Below are 16,135 nucleotides of genomic sequence, written 5' to 3'. Positions count from 1 at the left end.
CCCATATTAACACCATTCCCTAATGCTAATGCCTGGTAGAATCTGTCATATGAAAGTTTTAGAGCAAATGAGTTGGATATTTCAAACCCAATAAGAAAATCACTCATAATCAATAAGTTATGGTAGTTTGCAGTATGAATAATATAGGAAATGTAATATATAATATAATAGATATGTAATAAAATTCATCTACTCATCATAATGTTAGAATGATATTTTTTATAAGTTGGATGAAAAAGTGTCCCATATTATGAGTTGATGTCTGATGTTGATATTTCCAGTTTTTTGCATGAAAATGGTGATAAATACATGCCTGTGCTAGCTTATTTATGTGCAACCACATAAGGTATATATTGATGTATCTATGATTGAATCATCTGCCACTTATTATAGTCTTTTTAATTGTATGTTTATCTATAATTGGTTTTATTACAGTACCTTGAAACACAAAAGATAAACGCCAATCTATAGAATTTTTGTGATTTTCAAAATAGTCATCATTCTATGGACCTATTGGACAAGCTAAGCTGATATTACACATCCAATGCAAAAAAATTGCAGAAGAGATGATACTTCTCCTAGATTTCTAATCCTCTTAAACTTGTAAAGCCATTATGTTAAATGGAAGACTTTTTTAACCAAATTCGTTTGATCATCATTATAATTTAGCATTTTCGTGATAGAAAATTATATATTCATCCTTTCTTTCTGATCCGAGCTTATGCACTATGCCTCTTCTATTATGCAAATTTATGCATTTGCCTACATTTAGGCCTATACTGGTTCGATTCCAGTATGCAGGCCCATATCTGTCTATTTCCCTTTCAATATCTTCTTTGTGTTTGATTGTGCTGGTTTTAAAAGCAGATAGCATATATAGTTCATATTGTTGTGAAAAACGGCGGCAATAAAGCAAAAAATCAGATTGAGAAAAACACAAAATTAAAAAACAACGAAACACACAAATTTACGTGGTTCGGTAAATTAGCTACGTCCATGGAGTTGCAGAGGATTTTATTGGCTTCGAGGATTATTACAAGAAAGAACTCTCTCTCTTTCGCTCTCACCTCTCTTCTCCTCTCTCTCTCTCTCTACCCGAGAGCCACTGCTGAAGAAGGAGAAACCGAGAACTAAGCCTTGCGTTGCCTTCTGCTTCTCCCGTAAGCCACACACAATAAACCGTGAAGTAGCAATATATGGAACTGCTTCTTGCACTTGCCTAATCTCACCAAGAAGCAATAACCAAGAAGTCCCCACACAGGATTGATTCTTTACTCCTTTGATTTAAATAGAAAAACTCATGAAGAAATTTAGGAAGCAAATTTCTTCTGCAAGATTCAAGCTGGTGGCGGGAGCCTTCATTATACAAAAAAGGAATTATAAATTCCTTACCACCAAAGACAGCTACCATTCATGGCAGAAACAAGAGGCGGGAAAGAAAAAATCATTAGGAAATAAAATTATTAAATTTCTGTAAATAAGAGAGCTTTGCAAGGAATCTAATAATTTTCCCAAATTGCAGTGGATCGGGCTCCATCTTCCTCAACAATTCTCTCACTTGGAGACTGAGACACTGGCTGCCTCACCCCTCATTGGCTGCACCGTCCTCTTCCTCAAATATAATATCCTCTACCTCTGCAACTCAGAGCCTCTTTGTTTTCATGCTAGAAGACTAACTGAAGCTGCACACAACTTCAGTTTCTCAAAAATAACATCTTTATTGACATATCAGCGTCAACGTAACTTTGTACCTCCAAACTCTTTCATGGGTTACTCATGAATCTGTTTACAACTCCCACTGCATGGACAATATCCCTCCTCAGCTGAAAGTCTTTTTTAACAAGTTCAGCCTTGTATCTCTTACTGCCATCAATCGCAATTTTCACCCGGTACATCCACTTGTTATGTAATTCCTTCTCTGGTGGAAGTTCGGTCAGCTCCCACTTGCTCGAACTTTTATCTTGTCAGATTTCTTCATAACTTTGTAGTTCTCCACCATTTTGTCCGTACAAGATTCGATTGTCTTGCCTTTGGCACTCTGTAACTTTTTAGGAAACTGATTTTTTTCTGCTTCCCCATTATGCACCTCTGGCTCATGTTTTCACGCCTGAGTAAACCTGTAGTCATATATAACGTGTCAGTTTTCTTACCCCGAGTCAGTACTAATGAACGTGTCAGTTTTCTTACCCCAAGTCAGTACTAATGCTTCATAACTTTGTGGTTCTCCACCATCTGTCCGTACAAGATTCGATTGTCCTGCCTCACCATCTGTCCGTCCAAGATTCGATTGTCCTGCCTTTGACATTCTGTAACTTTTTAGGAAACTGACTTTCTTTTGCTTCTCCATTATGCACCTCTGGCTCATGTTTTCACGTCTGAGTAAACCTGCAGTCATATATAGTGTGCAGTTTTCTTACCCCGAGCCAGTACTAATGCTTCTTTAGTAATCTTCTAGGTACTATCTGAGAACACTACTAAATAACCACCCTCATTGAGTTGCCCAACATAAATGAGTTTTTTCTTCAATTCAAGAACGTGTATGACTTTTTGCAAAATCCATTTGCTCTTGTTAGGGAGTGCAATATCAATGTCTTCCATCCCCACTACGTCTAGACCTTTTTCATCAGTCATATATACCTTCCCAAAGTTTCCTACAATATAGTTCTGCATTAACTCCCGGTGAGAAGATGTATGGAAATATACCCTTGAATCCAGTATCCAGTTTTCAACAGAACTGTGAACTGCCAGCGATAGAACATCTTGTATCTCTTCAGTTACAACATTAGCGCCATCATTCTTCTTCTTCTTAAGATTTCTGCAGTTCTTTTAGATTTCTGCAGTTATTTTTTATGTGGTCAACCTTGCCATAATTTCAGCAGGTTGCCTACTGACCAGATTTTGATTTTGATTTTTCTCTGTTTGAGTTTTTGTCTTGTGATGTCCATCTAGAATCAACAATCAGTGCCGAACTCAAACCCGAGGTCTTGCTAGAATCTTTCATGCGCACCTGCTCAGCCAAAATCAAATCACGAATTTCACCATACTTAAGTTTAGATTTATCTGCAGAACTGCTAACTGTCATTCTCATAACTTTTCAGTTATTTGATAATGAAGCCAACAATATCAGCGCACATATCTCATCATCAAAATCAATTTCAACAGACGATAATTGATTTGTGATAGTATTGAAATCATTCAGGTGTAGTGCAACAGACACACCTTCCGACATCTTCAAGTTGAATAACTTTTTTATTAGGTGCACATTGTTATTCGCCGATAGCTTTTCATACATGCTTGATAAAGCTGTCAAGAGATCTGTAGTAGTCTTCTCCTTGATTACGTTGTGGGCAACGGATCTCGACAGGGTCAATCGAATAACCCCCAGAACCTGTCGATCCACAGATTCCATTCCGCCTCGTACATCTTTTCCGGCTTCTTTCCCAATAACGGAACATGAAGTTTTTTCCCATAGAGGTAGTCCTCTATCTGCATCCTTCAGTAACCAAAATCTGTGTCATTGAACTTCTCGATCCTCAATGCTATCACTTCGTCTCTGCCTATCGTTCTTTCTTAAATCCGAACCAAAATTATGATACCAGTTGTTGTGAAAAACGACGGTAATAAAGCGAAAAACAGATCGAGAAAAATTACACCAGAAAAAAGGCGACACAAGATTTACGCGGTTCGGCAAATTGCCTACGTCCACGGAGTTGCAGAGAATTTTATTAGCTTCGAGGATTATTACAAAAAAGAACTCTCTCTTTCTCTCTTACCCCTCTTCTCCTCTCTCTCTCTCTACCCAAGAGCCACTGCCGAAAAAGGAGAAACCCGAAACTAAGCCTTTCGTTGCCTTCTGCTTCTCCTGTAAGCCACACACAATAAACCGTGAAGTAGCAATATATGGAACCGCTGCTTGCACTTGTCTAATCTCACCAAGAAGCAATAACCGAGAAGTCCTCACACAGGATTAATTCTTCACTCCTTCGCTTTAAATAGAAAAGCCCATGAAGAAATTTAGGAAGCAAATTTCTTCTGCAAGATTCAAGCTGGATTCAAGCTGGTGGCGGGAGGATGGCGGGACCCTCCATTATACCAAAAAAAGGAATTATAAATTCCTTACCGCCAAAGGCAGCTACTATTCATGGCAGAAACGGGAGGCGGGAAAGAAAAAATCATTAGGAAATAAAATTATTAAATTTCCGTAAATAAGAGAGCTTTGCAAGGAATTCAATAATTTTCCCAAATTGCAGTGGATCGGGCTTCATCTTCCTCAACACATATGAGCGCATCAGTGATCACTTTTGGGAAATTTGAAACTTGAAAACTAGTCCAACTGTAACGTATTTGACATTGCTCGGACAACAATACCTTAACCACTAGTAACACTATCATTTTAGTTGGGCAGGGTGTCCTAAGCACATAAATTTGATTTCTTTTGGATGCTTTGAACTCAAAGTATGTGTTTTAATAGTTTGGAAGCCATGCATCCTAGTATGTCAAAATTTTCAGGATACAGAAAAATTTTCTTGTAGTTTTAACCTAGAATTTTAACTGATTATTATAACAAATTTGATGCTACCTTATCTTACTTCAAATAGTTTTATAAATCATCAACAATGGCATTTTATGATCTAATACTGTGGATGTTACTAATTCAGCTGTGGATCAACCTTTGGTTTCTATCACTTCAGTTTTGTTTGCTATATTCGGCTTAGAAATATCGTGCATCAACAACATAATAGTTTTATTTCTAAGCGTTATTGTGAGCCATTTATTAGTAGTGATACACATCTTCATGCTACGTCAAAGTATATGCTATTTGTATTTTATTCATGGTAAGCAAAAGCAATTTCTTAAAAGCTTCAGAACTATACGACTAACGAATGCATTTTTGTCAGTGACATCCATCTATAGCTATATGCCCTTGCTGATAAAATGTGGAAAAAATGACATATTTTGTTATAACTAAAAGCTGTTTGTCATTGTGGATGATTTTCTTGTGAGCTTCAATTCATACATAACTTTGTATTGAAATGCAAAATTTTATTTTCTTAAAATGTCAGATTCTATCAGAACTTCTGTATTCTGATCATATTTTGAATGCCATAAACTAACTAATGCTCAACGTTCCTCACATAACTGTAGATTGTTACGATTTTGCTTGGCCTTCTAATTATGGGCAAAACCTCTCCACCAAACTCAGTTTTACGCCTTCTATGGAATCACATGATTCATTACATTGAGCAAAATATTCTGTTATATCCATTTTCATGTCTTATGTTTGCAACAACTCTCTGTCGTGATGATTTGCTTTAAAAACCTATCCAATGTCATTATCTGTGTAAAATAACTCCTTGCCTATGATGAATTTGTTTTTCTAACATGTTGTGAAAATCTTTGGTTCTTCTATGAAAACCAAACATCTAGTGGTAGCAGAGAACAATTCTTATGTGACCTAACCCCCTTAGACTAGTATTCTCCTTGAAGGTTTTTTTATCTACTAAATTTTGAATGCTTCCGATTTTTTCTTAAAATATTTTTACACCATAGGATTTGGTGGAGCTTGAATGCAAGATTTGGGCAAGCAAAGGCATGAATATAATGTACGAGGTCAGAGACAATAGGAAGGGATACAAAGCAGGTGCCCTTAAAGAAGGAATCGAGCATACTTATGTCCACCAATGTGACTACTTGGTCATTTTCGATGCTGATTTTCAACCTGAATCTGACTTTCTTGTGAGGGCCATCCCTTTTCTTGTTCATAATCCAAAGCTGGCTCTTGTTCAAGCACGTTGGGAATTTGGTATGTCATCTCATTGTTGAAAATATACCCAATTCCTTACATAGCATATTATAATGTTATCAAACAACATCTTGGTTGATGTTTTTCATGACGTCACTGGTTTCACAGACAACTAATTTAGGAAAGATTTTCTTCTGTGGGACTTTGAAAGCATGCATCTCTATTCTCATTTTATTTTGCTTGATTGGGAACTGGAATTTAAAATCTTGATTTTTTTTTCCCAATCTGTTTATCAGGAACAGTGGAAGTCCAACTTTTAAGAACTTCGATTACGTTAGTAATTTGGTCAGGGATCCATTTGGAAGCACCAGACAATTGCTGCACCCTCTTACTGGCCTACTGTGACCATGGTTGTAATACTATGCTTTCGATTACAGCCTTAAAAATATCCTCCACACTCGTAAACTAGAACTCTAGTACGTCCTGCACTAACTAATTTAGACATACTCAACCAAGCTCTCATCCCATGTGAGATCCATTAGCCATCCATCTCGGCTGATAAGCCTCCATCTTACATTTCCTTAATTTGTCACGTTGAAGCAGCAAACTTGGAGCTCATTTGCTTGTGTTTTAAAAAATGGTAAAATTTTGCTAAATCTAACATTTGTTTGAGTGTAGTTGACAACTAAAACGTCGATTTCAAACTCTACCAAACTCTCCCAAATATTATGATTTAATGTTCCTATGCAAAATAAAAGAAAATTAAACCATCACTTTCGATAACATGTTTTCCATCTACAAGGATCTAAATACACCCTTAACTCATTGCACTTGTAATCAGTGCGATAGGTGTAAATTCATATGGAATTCAAGAATGAGCACTAGGTGTTAATATTGCTTGATGTTCATGAATAACTCACATTTAACTTATTTTCTTAACTAATGTCCCAAACTTGAATATAATTCTAACGCGCGATTAGTTATCAAACTAAAGACTAGCAAATCTTTTCCCATCTGTGTTTGTTCCAATAAAGTTTTTTTCCATGCTACATAATGAATACGTGTAACTAATTTTTAAAACATGAAACAATTTGTAAGCTTGATTTGTTAATAAATTGAAAACAAGATTTGTTCGTGTTTGTTTCGATAAAACTAATCAAACTATGTTCTATATATTTGTCTGTGTCTGTGTGCGCGCTCGTGCACGCTCACACATGTTTTTGTTGGCTATTAATTTATATATTTGCCGCTATATATTTTCATTTGTGTCTTTCACTTTTTTTTTTTTTTTTGTTTTTTAGGAGAGAATGTATTACACTTGTTTATCTGCAAATCTATGAGGAGAAAGAGAATAAGATAGATGAAGATGAGATAAATTTATATTGGGTTTAGTTTGAAGGTTTGATTCTACTTTTGGGGCAATCAAGATAAAATATGCTTTATGATCCTATCTTAGCACAATGTTGTTAGTTAACCTTTGGGAAACGTTCTTTAGTTAGCAGAAGGAACAAGTAGTGGCATAAGATGATTTAGAAAAAAACCTTTGAGCTTAGGAAGAGCTATTATCGAAAGCCTCTACCTCAGCTTGACGTGAAAGTGATAGACTCATGGATAAGGTTGTGAAAGTTGTAGCAAGATAGCTTGCCTTCTTCATTAAGGTTGGTGCGCAAATAGATTAATAAATTCAATGGCAAGTGCATGACTAAGGATTTTCACCTTTAACCAATCTTTTCGAGGGGTCGGTAAATATATGGTGATTTTGAGTGCACTATAATCAGCTTTGTGCTGACTGTGCATGATAGATTTAGGTTGGTTATATCATGCGGATTGTGCAACTTTGATGATAAAGTAATATGCATTCTGTGCGGTGGTGTATGCATGGATGAGGTTTGAGCTTTATGCTAGTCTCACGATGTGATAACACAATGAATTAGGTAAGCATTTGATAGGGTGAATCTGCTTGGCATTGAATGTGCTGCATGGGACTCTTTACTGTACTTTAACAACAGTAATCTACATCAAATGCAAGTGGTCATTCTATGTTATGGTGTAGTGGTTTAGGTGAGATTTTCTATAACTGCTCATTGGAACACAAGCAAAGGCTTGCTTAAGAAGATGAATGGCATGAAAACCACTAAGAGTACTATTTTAAGCGTCATCCTAGGAATGCTTTCTTAGGAGAAACCCCTATAGGAAATCTTTTGACGACCTCTCAAAATACATTTATACAAATAAAAAAATATTTTGATGACATGATACGATCAGGCTAGTGGCGGTTCAATTACATTCTAATTATGATGGACATGTGGATGAAAATTGTATTAAATCTCTCGGCGATCTTTTGGTTTTGGATTTTCCCCATTTCAAAGTGCTATAAGTGTAGGCAATATAAATATTAAATATGCATCACTCATTTTTGAACACTTTAGCTTTTGATTATGGCTGGAACCCTCACTGTTATGCCTCACTATGAAATGTTTCAAAAATTTGCTTGTTAGGCAATGGAAAGTGCAGAAGTGAGGCAATGGTAAGAAAAACATTACCATCATGAAATAATGATTGAGTGGTTAATCTTGGGAGAAATTGTTGGGGTTTTGCATATGAAGGAGACTATCCGTTTTGCTAGTTTTTTTAATGGTGTTTGTGTTTACGTCAAACATGTGTTGGACATGTACATGACTCAAACATACCCCGACATATATCTTATATGCTAAAAGTTGTATAGGAGGATAATTTAGACTCTCACATGATAGTATCTCCTCTGCAACACACCAAAGACAACTCAGGACATGGGCGCAGGACATGATACGACACATTGAGCCCAAAAAATAAAACCTAATTGAATATTTAAAAAAAATGCAATGTCCTAACTAATTCTTCACACACGGAGACATTGAAGACGATGAGGCTCATTTGATCGATATTAGAGGAAGATGATACACTAACGACAACGAAGATGTGAGCTACAGAAGGGAGGAAGAAGATGAAGGTGACAGATGCAGGCCTTTTTTTTTTTCCTTATATTGAGGTGAAGATGATATGGAGGAAGAAGATGACCAGTGAATACAACACCATATGAAGAGGAAGCTAGATTGTACGGTTTCAAAGATCTTTGGGAGCCGAGCAATGAGTTATGTAGGAAGCTATAGATTATTTTTTTGTAGTTCACATTATATTTTTAATGATTATGACTATAAATTTAATATTCATGATTTTAGGATTAAGGAACAGATGAATTGTTTGTACGGACTGATAGATTTTATTCTTTTTCAGGTAGGGTTTCTTTGCATTTGGAGGATTCTATTGAGTTTAGAATATGTTGTGCTATTTAGTTTAATATAAAGAATGTTATTATATGAAAATCTAGAATAATTATATATTTTATATTAATAATTTTTTAAATAGCAAAAAATTATATATTTTTTATTAAAAACTTATTGAATATAAAAACATATCTATAGGTTGTCGTGTCTTATTTTTTGTGATCATGTTGTGTCCCATGTTTGTGTCCAAATGTGTACGTGTTCGTACTTCATAGCTATTGTGACAGCGGTTGACGATGAAGGTATTGGAGTCTAGGGGAAAGATAAGGAGGATGAAGCTACTATGAAGAACGATAATGAACTGTCCCTTAACAAGGATAAATTGAAGGAAAAAATTGTCGGGTATTGATGAACCAAAAATTGAAGAAAAAAGCATTGAGCAATATGGATGAGGATGAAGATGTTCCCAATAGATGAAGTAGGCCATAATGGAGCTTTAGTAAAGGGTGGCATTACATGTGATAGAGATGAAAGGGCTTCATTCCTTCCAGGGATGGCTGGAGCAGATGTTTGTTGAGTGGCTGAGTGAGATCATAAGCTCCAACAATTGCTACCTCACACCCTTTAATAAAGAAGTTGACTAATATTGAGAGAAAGATTCTAAGGCTATACGAAGAGTTGGCAGAGGTGCAACAGTTGGTGGAGGCAACTAGGGATGAAATATTTGTTATTGAGAAGGATATTGCCTGAGGAAGTTGTATGACCCAAGAGAATTATCCAATGAATAGAGGCATTACATCTAAGGGGGGTGATGGCAAGTTGTGGCCGATATACCCCACCAAATCAAAATATCAAGGAAAACGGAAGGCAAAGTCTATTAAGTACAACAACCACACTTCCACTTACATTGAATTTCTTTGACCCAAAGGCATTGACAAATACAACGATGCAGGGTCTATACTCTAAGGTCTTGGATGTAATCAGATTGCTAGCAAGCTGCACCAGCATGACGAGCTTGATTGAGGGATTAGAGCCAATGTATGAGCCAATAGATCATCCAGGGAGGCAAGATACCTCTTCTTAAGAGCATGCAAATGAGCATTGAGGACTTGAAGATTGAGATAAGAGGTATCTTTTTAGTGGAAGTCATTCTAATAGAAATAAATTAATGAAATACATGTTTTTGTTTTTCCTCTCCTATTTCTTTTTCCTTTTCTTTCCGTAACAAAATTGTTTGATTAAAAATAAAAGTTGTTATCCTCTATGCTATTTACTACATGTATATTCTTGCATGCATGCCACCCTTTAAACTCTCTCTCTCTTCCTTGCATTGAAAGCCCCATTGCCTGGGGTTGAAGTGGCATGACCTTCCTTATCCTGCTGGCTCATGCCTTGCTTGTTGGCATTAGGTTAGGAGTGCTTTTCTAATGCACCGGGTTGATTTAGTATTGATTAGTTGCACAAACCTTATCCAAGTATTGGTAGATCTTAGATCCACATGTTTTAAATTCGAGGGATTAAGAGAGTAAAGAATGATAAATTATAGCTACATGATATCTCATGAGTAGATGCATACTGAGAAGACCAATGGTTAAGTGATCAAGGTAAGCATATTATCTCTTGGTTCATTTGAGGCCTCTTGGCTAGTTAGATATAATTGTTAGAACAAAATAGTTGATATATTTCAAATTGGAAGGAAGATGTACTATGAAGATTGTCCATTAGTCGATTTTTTTACTACCTACAAGTGTTCACCGAGATAATTTCCATGTAGAAGAAAGGGATTTACATAATTCTTGGAAATGCTTATTCTTGGAAAAATATAGATTACATTTCATGGGCATAAGATGGAAAGAACATAAGATCGAAAGTCATTTTCAAAAGGTGAGGAGAAGAAAATGTTAAAGTAAACTTCCTAATTCTTACATGACTAGTCAAAATGATTCCTATCGCTGTTCTCATGTAGTTCCTATGTTTAAGAAGTTATCGATTGGTTCTTTTTTAGTGTTATAAAAATAATATTTCAAATCATTGGTGTTACATCTTAGGGAGAAAGTCTCCCTCAGAGATTTGTAATTTGTATTAGCTTTTACTAATATTTTCCTTAACATATGATTTTTCTCAATTGGTCGAGAAGTTGTCATTACATTTCATGGGGGGAAAAGAGAACGAGATATGAAAATTTCATTTTCCAAATTAAGGAAAAGATAATGTGTAGTCAGTTTCCTTAACCTGATTTTTTTGACTCCCGACCATCTTGAGAAGATGATTCGTATGTTCGATCTCTTGTAGGTGTTGCATTTATCTAGCTATTTGTTAAAGTTTTCTTCTTTTTAAATAATAAACTTTCATGTCACATTCATATGTTTGCAATTTTTAGGTGGTTTTGCTAATCTTTTCTTTGAAGACATGGTCTTCCCCAAATGGCATAGAAGATCTCCATTATATTTCATTGGTATAAGAAGAAAGAGAGAATGAGATAAAAATGCTCTCTCTTAAAAAGAAAGGAAAAAAAGGGTAATTCAACTTCTTTGATTTTGGTGTTTTGGCTTGTGCGTGGCAATGGGTGATTATTTTAGCTCTTGGTCTCTTATATCTCATTCATTCTACCAATTATTGTCTAATTCTTTATTTTTTTTTATGGTTATTAAAATTTCATTTTTTTGAAGTTCCATGTCCTAGGAACAATGTCTTTCTCAGAGATTTGTAGTTTTGTATGTGCTTTTTTTTTTTTCATTCTTTTTTATAATGATGTATGGTCCTTTCCGTTTAAATGAAACCTCATTTTGAAAGATTTCTTGTAGGTCAACCTCTTCGGTATGATATTGCCAACATCAATATCCTGAAGTATGAGGCTCTAGTATACGAACTTGGAGTCTTTGGCTTTCTAATTGTAGATCTAGCCAAGTATGTTACTTTGGGTTCGACATGTCCAAGTGACTTTGGTGTGGCTGTGATTGTTTTGGATCCACTCGGGCGCTTCAATAGGTGTAAACAAAATATAATTTGTCTTAATTATAGGTATGTTGCTCTTGAATGGAGCTTCTGCCTTTTGGCCCATGGGAGTGGAGAAAAGAGTCTACTCTATTAATGTAAAAGGAGTGTTGTGATAGACCCATAGTGTTGAAGGAATTTTATTGGTCTAATTACGGCGTTTGTTGGAGATATTTTTGTAGCGGTTGATATTAACTTGTTTTTTTCTTGACTTGATTGGTTGGTTTTTGGATGATGGATAATGTAGAACTTGAGATTCATGCCATTGTTAGCATTGAATTCAACTAGCTTTTCACTAGAAAATTATGGTACGTTGTTGGTGATGGTTGGAGGCAAGTAAAATTGAGTGAAGATATTAGACAAAAAGAAATTAATGATTGCTTATTTAGTTGGATTGGCTAGAGCTATTGCTTGGACTCCCATTGTGAACTGGTATGATTATGAGCAAAAAACAACGCTGCCAAGATTTAATGAGAAAGGAGGGCGAATGAGCATGGAGAAATGAGAGGATCGAGAGGTTAACTGGAATGTTGAAGGATATTACTGTAAAACTAGCAAATCTTGTAGTGCTTTGTGACCTTTTTGTGTTATCTTGGATAACTGGTCGATAATTTATTGTAGGAACTCCTTCTAGATTTTTTGATAGTGGAGATGGCTTCCTGAGCTCACCATGACTTCTTGGGTTTCATATGGTGAGAGACATCGTAGGCTCATTTTTGACTAAGACATTTTTAACAAGTTTCTTCTACAGAAAGTAATGAGTTAATTTGCATTTTTTTTAGTGATTTGGCTTCATTTTAATCCTCACATAGTGCTATTTCTAAGGGTCTGTTTGGTGCAACTGCAACTTATTAAAAAACTGCTACACCGAAGCTGAATGTCTGTATGTTATTGCAGTTTTACAACAGCTGTGCTGAGCACAGCTGTTTTTGAACAAATGAGTTTTTTGTCCCTATAGTATAGTGTTGTTTATAACAGAACCAATCCTGCTAGCACATTTCATAATTGAAAATAAATCTCTACTTTGAATGCCACAACATAAAAACAGACACATCACAAAATAGTGAGTAACACAGCGATTAAAATTAAAGAAAATATTATTAAAATAATAATTAATAATATGATAACACAACGATCCAAGCATTGCCCCCATTTGAAAGCACATATTAATAATTTTTCATAGAGCAAAGCCATAACTCGGAAAAAGCAAGCCGTGTGGCTCATAGACACAAACTGTAAAAAAAAATGTGCATAACGAAAAAAAAAGAGGGTAAAAGTTACCAGAGGACAATGGAGAGGAAGAGGAACTAACCAAGAAGACAACGAAGCCGTTTTCCCACTACGAGAGAGGAGCAATTACCCAGAGAACAGACGTGAGAGAGGAGTAAGGGGAGCTATGCAGAGGAGAGGAGTTTTTTAGGGCAGAGGTGCGGGAGAGGAGTCGCCTAGGGCCAGCATCTCGATTCGGGCAAGAATTTAGGGTAGAGATGCGAGGGAGGAGCGGGGTAGGGGATTAAAACACCACACAATTCCATAATACGCCAATCAAAGATACGTCGGCCGCGAGGTCGGGCATGTGTTCCGCGTTTAATGAAATTATTCCAATAAGCTGCCACACAGTGATTTTAAAACGAGATTTTAGTGTTTTCAAAACGCGCCACAACAAAAAAGCTGCCCCAAACGCATCCTAAAAGGCACTTGATTATGGATTTGAACGAACACTTTTGTTCAGTAATAGCATAGAGCACCTCTTTCTTTGCAAATAAGAGGCAATGTTGTATAGTCGAAGGAAGTTTGCTTAGCCTCAATTAGCTAGGTGAATTGGTGCAGAGGATCTCATGTTTAAATAAAATTTGCGTCAAGCAACAAAAGCATTGCTATCAAAAGATCCACTGAGGTTGAAGCTAGCTTAAGGAGGTTATCTTGCGCTCCACTATTTAGTGCAACAGGGAGAGGTTCCATGCTAGATGAGAATACAACTTTAGGTAAATATAACATTTGGGAGGAAGCAAGAAAGACATGGTGGAACATTGGTCTTCTGTTTGTCACCAAAGATTCATAAAAGAACCTTTATGAGCTTAGGAAGAATTATATTGCAAAACCTAATTTTGGGAAACATTATCAAGACTCGCGGTGAAAGATGCAGATTCTTGGACAAGGCTGTATGAGCTCTATCGAAACAATTTTTCTCTTATGTGAATGCTGGTTGCCAAATATATCAGCAATTTTAGTAGATAGGTGCATGACCAAGACATATAGGCATTGTTTTATAATGGGGTATTTATAGAGGTCTATAGTGCACTAGCTTGCAGTTTTGTTATGCTATTGTCAGATGGAGATAATATTGTTATGTGAAGCAAATCATGGAATGCTTTGATGCGGAAGCAATGGGCATTGCATGCATCATATTAGGCTTGAGGTCTACTTAGTCTTTCCTAGTTTTCTACTCAAGTCTTGTGGCAAATTGTAAGATCTAATTTTGCTTAGATTATTTGTTTTCAACTTTCTTACTTGAAGTGTAGTTTTTTCGTCTTGTTTTGGTCAATGCTCCTTCAACTATGTTAGATATTGAGGTTTATAATTCTATGCATTGCAACTTTTGTTATATGGGTTAATATTAAAAAGATTCTACTCTATTCGTCTCTGATTTACTTGAATGGCTTTGATTTTGTTATTAGTTGAGGTGAGGAGTAAATGACTACGCTATTTACATGCATCTTTATTTTTAAAGATTATGTTGCTCTTATAAAAATTGAACAAAGACGGATTATGCTGTAGATTTTGTGCCTCCAAAATTTCACAAGTTAAATATACTGGGTGAAGTTGCATGGATATTATCTCTCGAGTTATTTTGTCCAAAATTTAAATTTTTTGCTTGAATATGATTTGTAAACTGAAAGTTGTTAATGCTACTCTATTATAATGCATGCATAGAATTAATGTGTAAAGTAGTGTTATTTGAAGACATCTTAACTCATAAAAAATAAACCATTTTTTTTTTCATTATTATTATTATTATTATTATTATTATTATTATTATTATTATTATTATTATTATTATTATTATTATTATTATTATTTGTTGATTATGTGGATGTAAAGGTACTATGAATTATTATTTAATTTGATCTATTTGTTCATGTTTGTTCATGTTTGGCTTGACAATTGCTCTCTAACCTTAATGATTTCTTAGCGAGCTAAACATGAAAAGGATTAACAATAATGAACCATCTCAAATAGAAGAATATCAAAGATGATTGAATATGATTGAACATGAACTATGAATAAAAAATAATATATTGATCATGAATAGAAGTGCGGTGATATATATGTTGCTCATTTACACCCTTGAGCATGACAAAGTTGAGAGTTGAATAATGCAAACTTTTGTGTTATTATTCTAATATTTGTGTGCACGAACATTAGCATGGTTGATTATTGAGGTTCAATTTACATTTTTAGGCCTATTTGCAAGTTTGGGTACCTCAGGACACTACCATTAAGTTGGTATTAGTTTTTGGAGGACAATGCCAATTCATTTTTTGCTGCCTCATGTTTTTTTGTCTGGAGGCCAATTTCTTATAGGTACATTTAATTATTGACAATTTACTAGGAGCAATTCTCTTCTACTTCCAATTTCTTAACTCCCGCTAAAATATTGATTCACAATAAAATTTAAATCTATATTTTCTATTTTTTTTTTCAATTTTTAAACTTTATGATCACGAGACATGTAAATGTACTGATGGTTCAACAGTAAAATAAAAAATTATACAAGTGCCAATTTTATAAAAAGGAAGATTTTGATGTTAGTTGCACAATTCTATTTAAATTTTGGATAAGACTAGTATTTTGCTAGTGTGTGAAAACCAGATTTTTTCATTAAACCGAGGAATGAGGGACTTAAGGTTTGAAGTTTTAAATGGGATTGAACCAAATGACATAATAAATATTAAAATTAATTTAATTTAATTTAAATGATGTACTAATATAACTATTTGATAAAAATAAACAGAACTTGAATCCCCAAGTAAATATAATTAGTAATTATAGATATAATATAAAGCTCATCTAGATATAAATGTATATGTAATATAAATAGACAATTATATATATATATATATATATATATATA

At 35.0% G+C, this 16,135-nt stretch overlaps 1 protein-coding gene across 1 annotated transcript in view; it reads left to right on the top strand.

Moving 5' to 3' along the window:
- The window catches only part of LOC110018619 (probable mannan synthase 4), a 31,870-nt gene that overhangs the window by 11,814 nt on the left and 3,921 nt on the right, over positions 1-16,135 (top strand). The window contains exon 3 of the mRNA XM_020715981.1: positions 5,551-5,803. Within this exon, the coding sequence (XP_020571640.1) occupies positions 5,551-5,803 (253 nt within the window). The remainder of the gene's footprint in view (positions 1-5,550; positions 5,804-16,135) is intronic.

The sequence above is a fragment of the Phalaenopsis equestris genome, unplaced genomic scaffold, assembly GCF_001263595.1.
Source record: "Phalaenopsis equestris unplaced genomic scaffold, ASM126359v1 Scaffold000027, whole genome shotgun sequence".
Lineage (NCBI taxonomy): Eukaryota > Viridiplantae > Streptophyta > Magnoliopsida > Asparagales > Orchidaceae > Phalaenopsis > Phalaenopsis equestris.
This window is presented reverse-complemented; position numbering and strand designations above follow the sequence as displayed.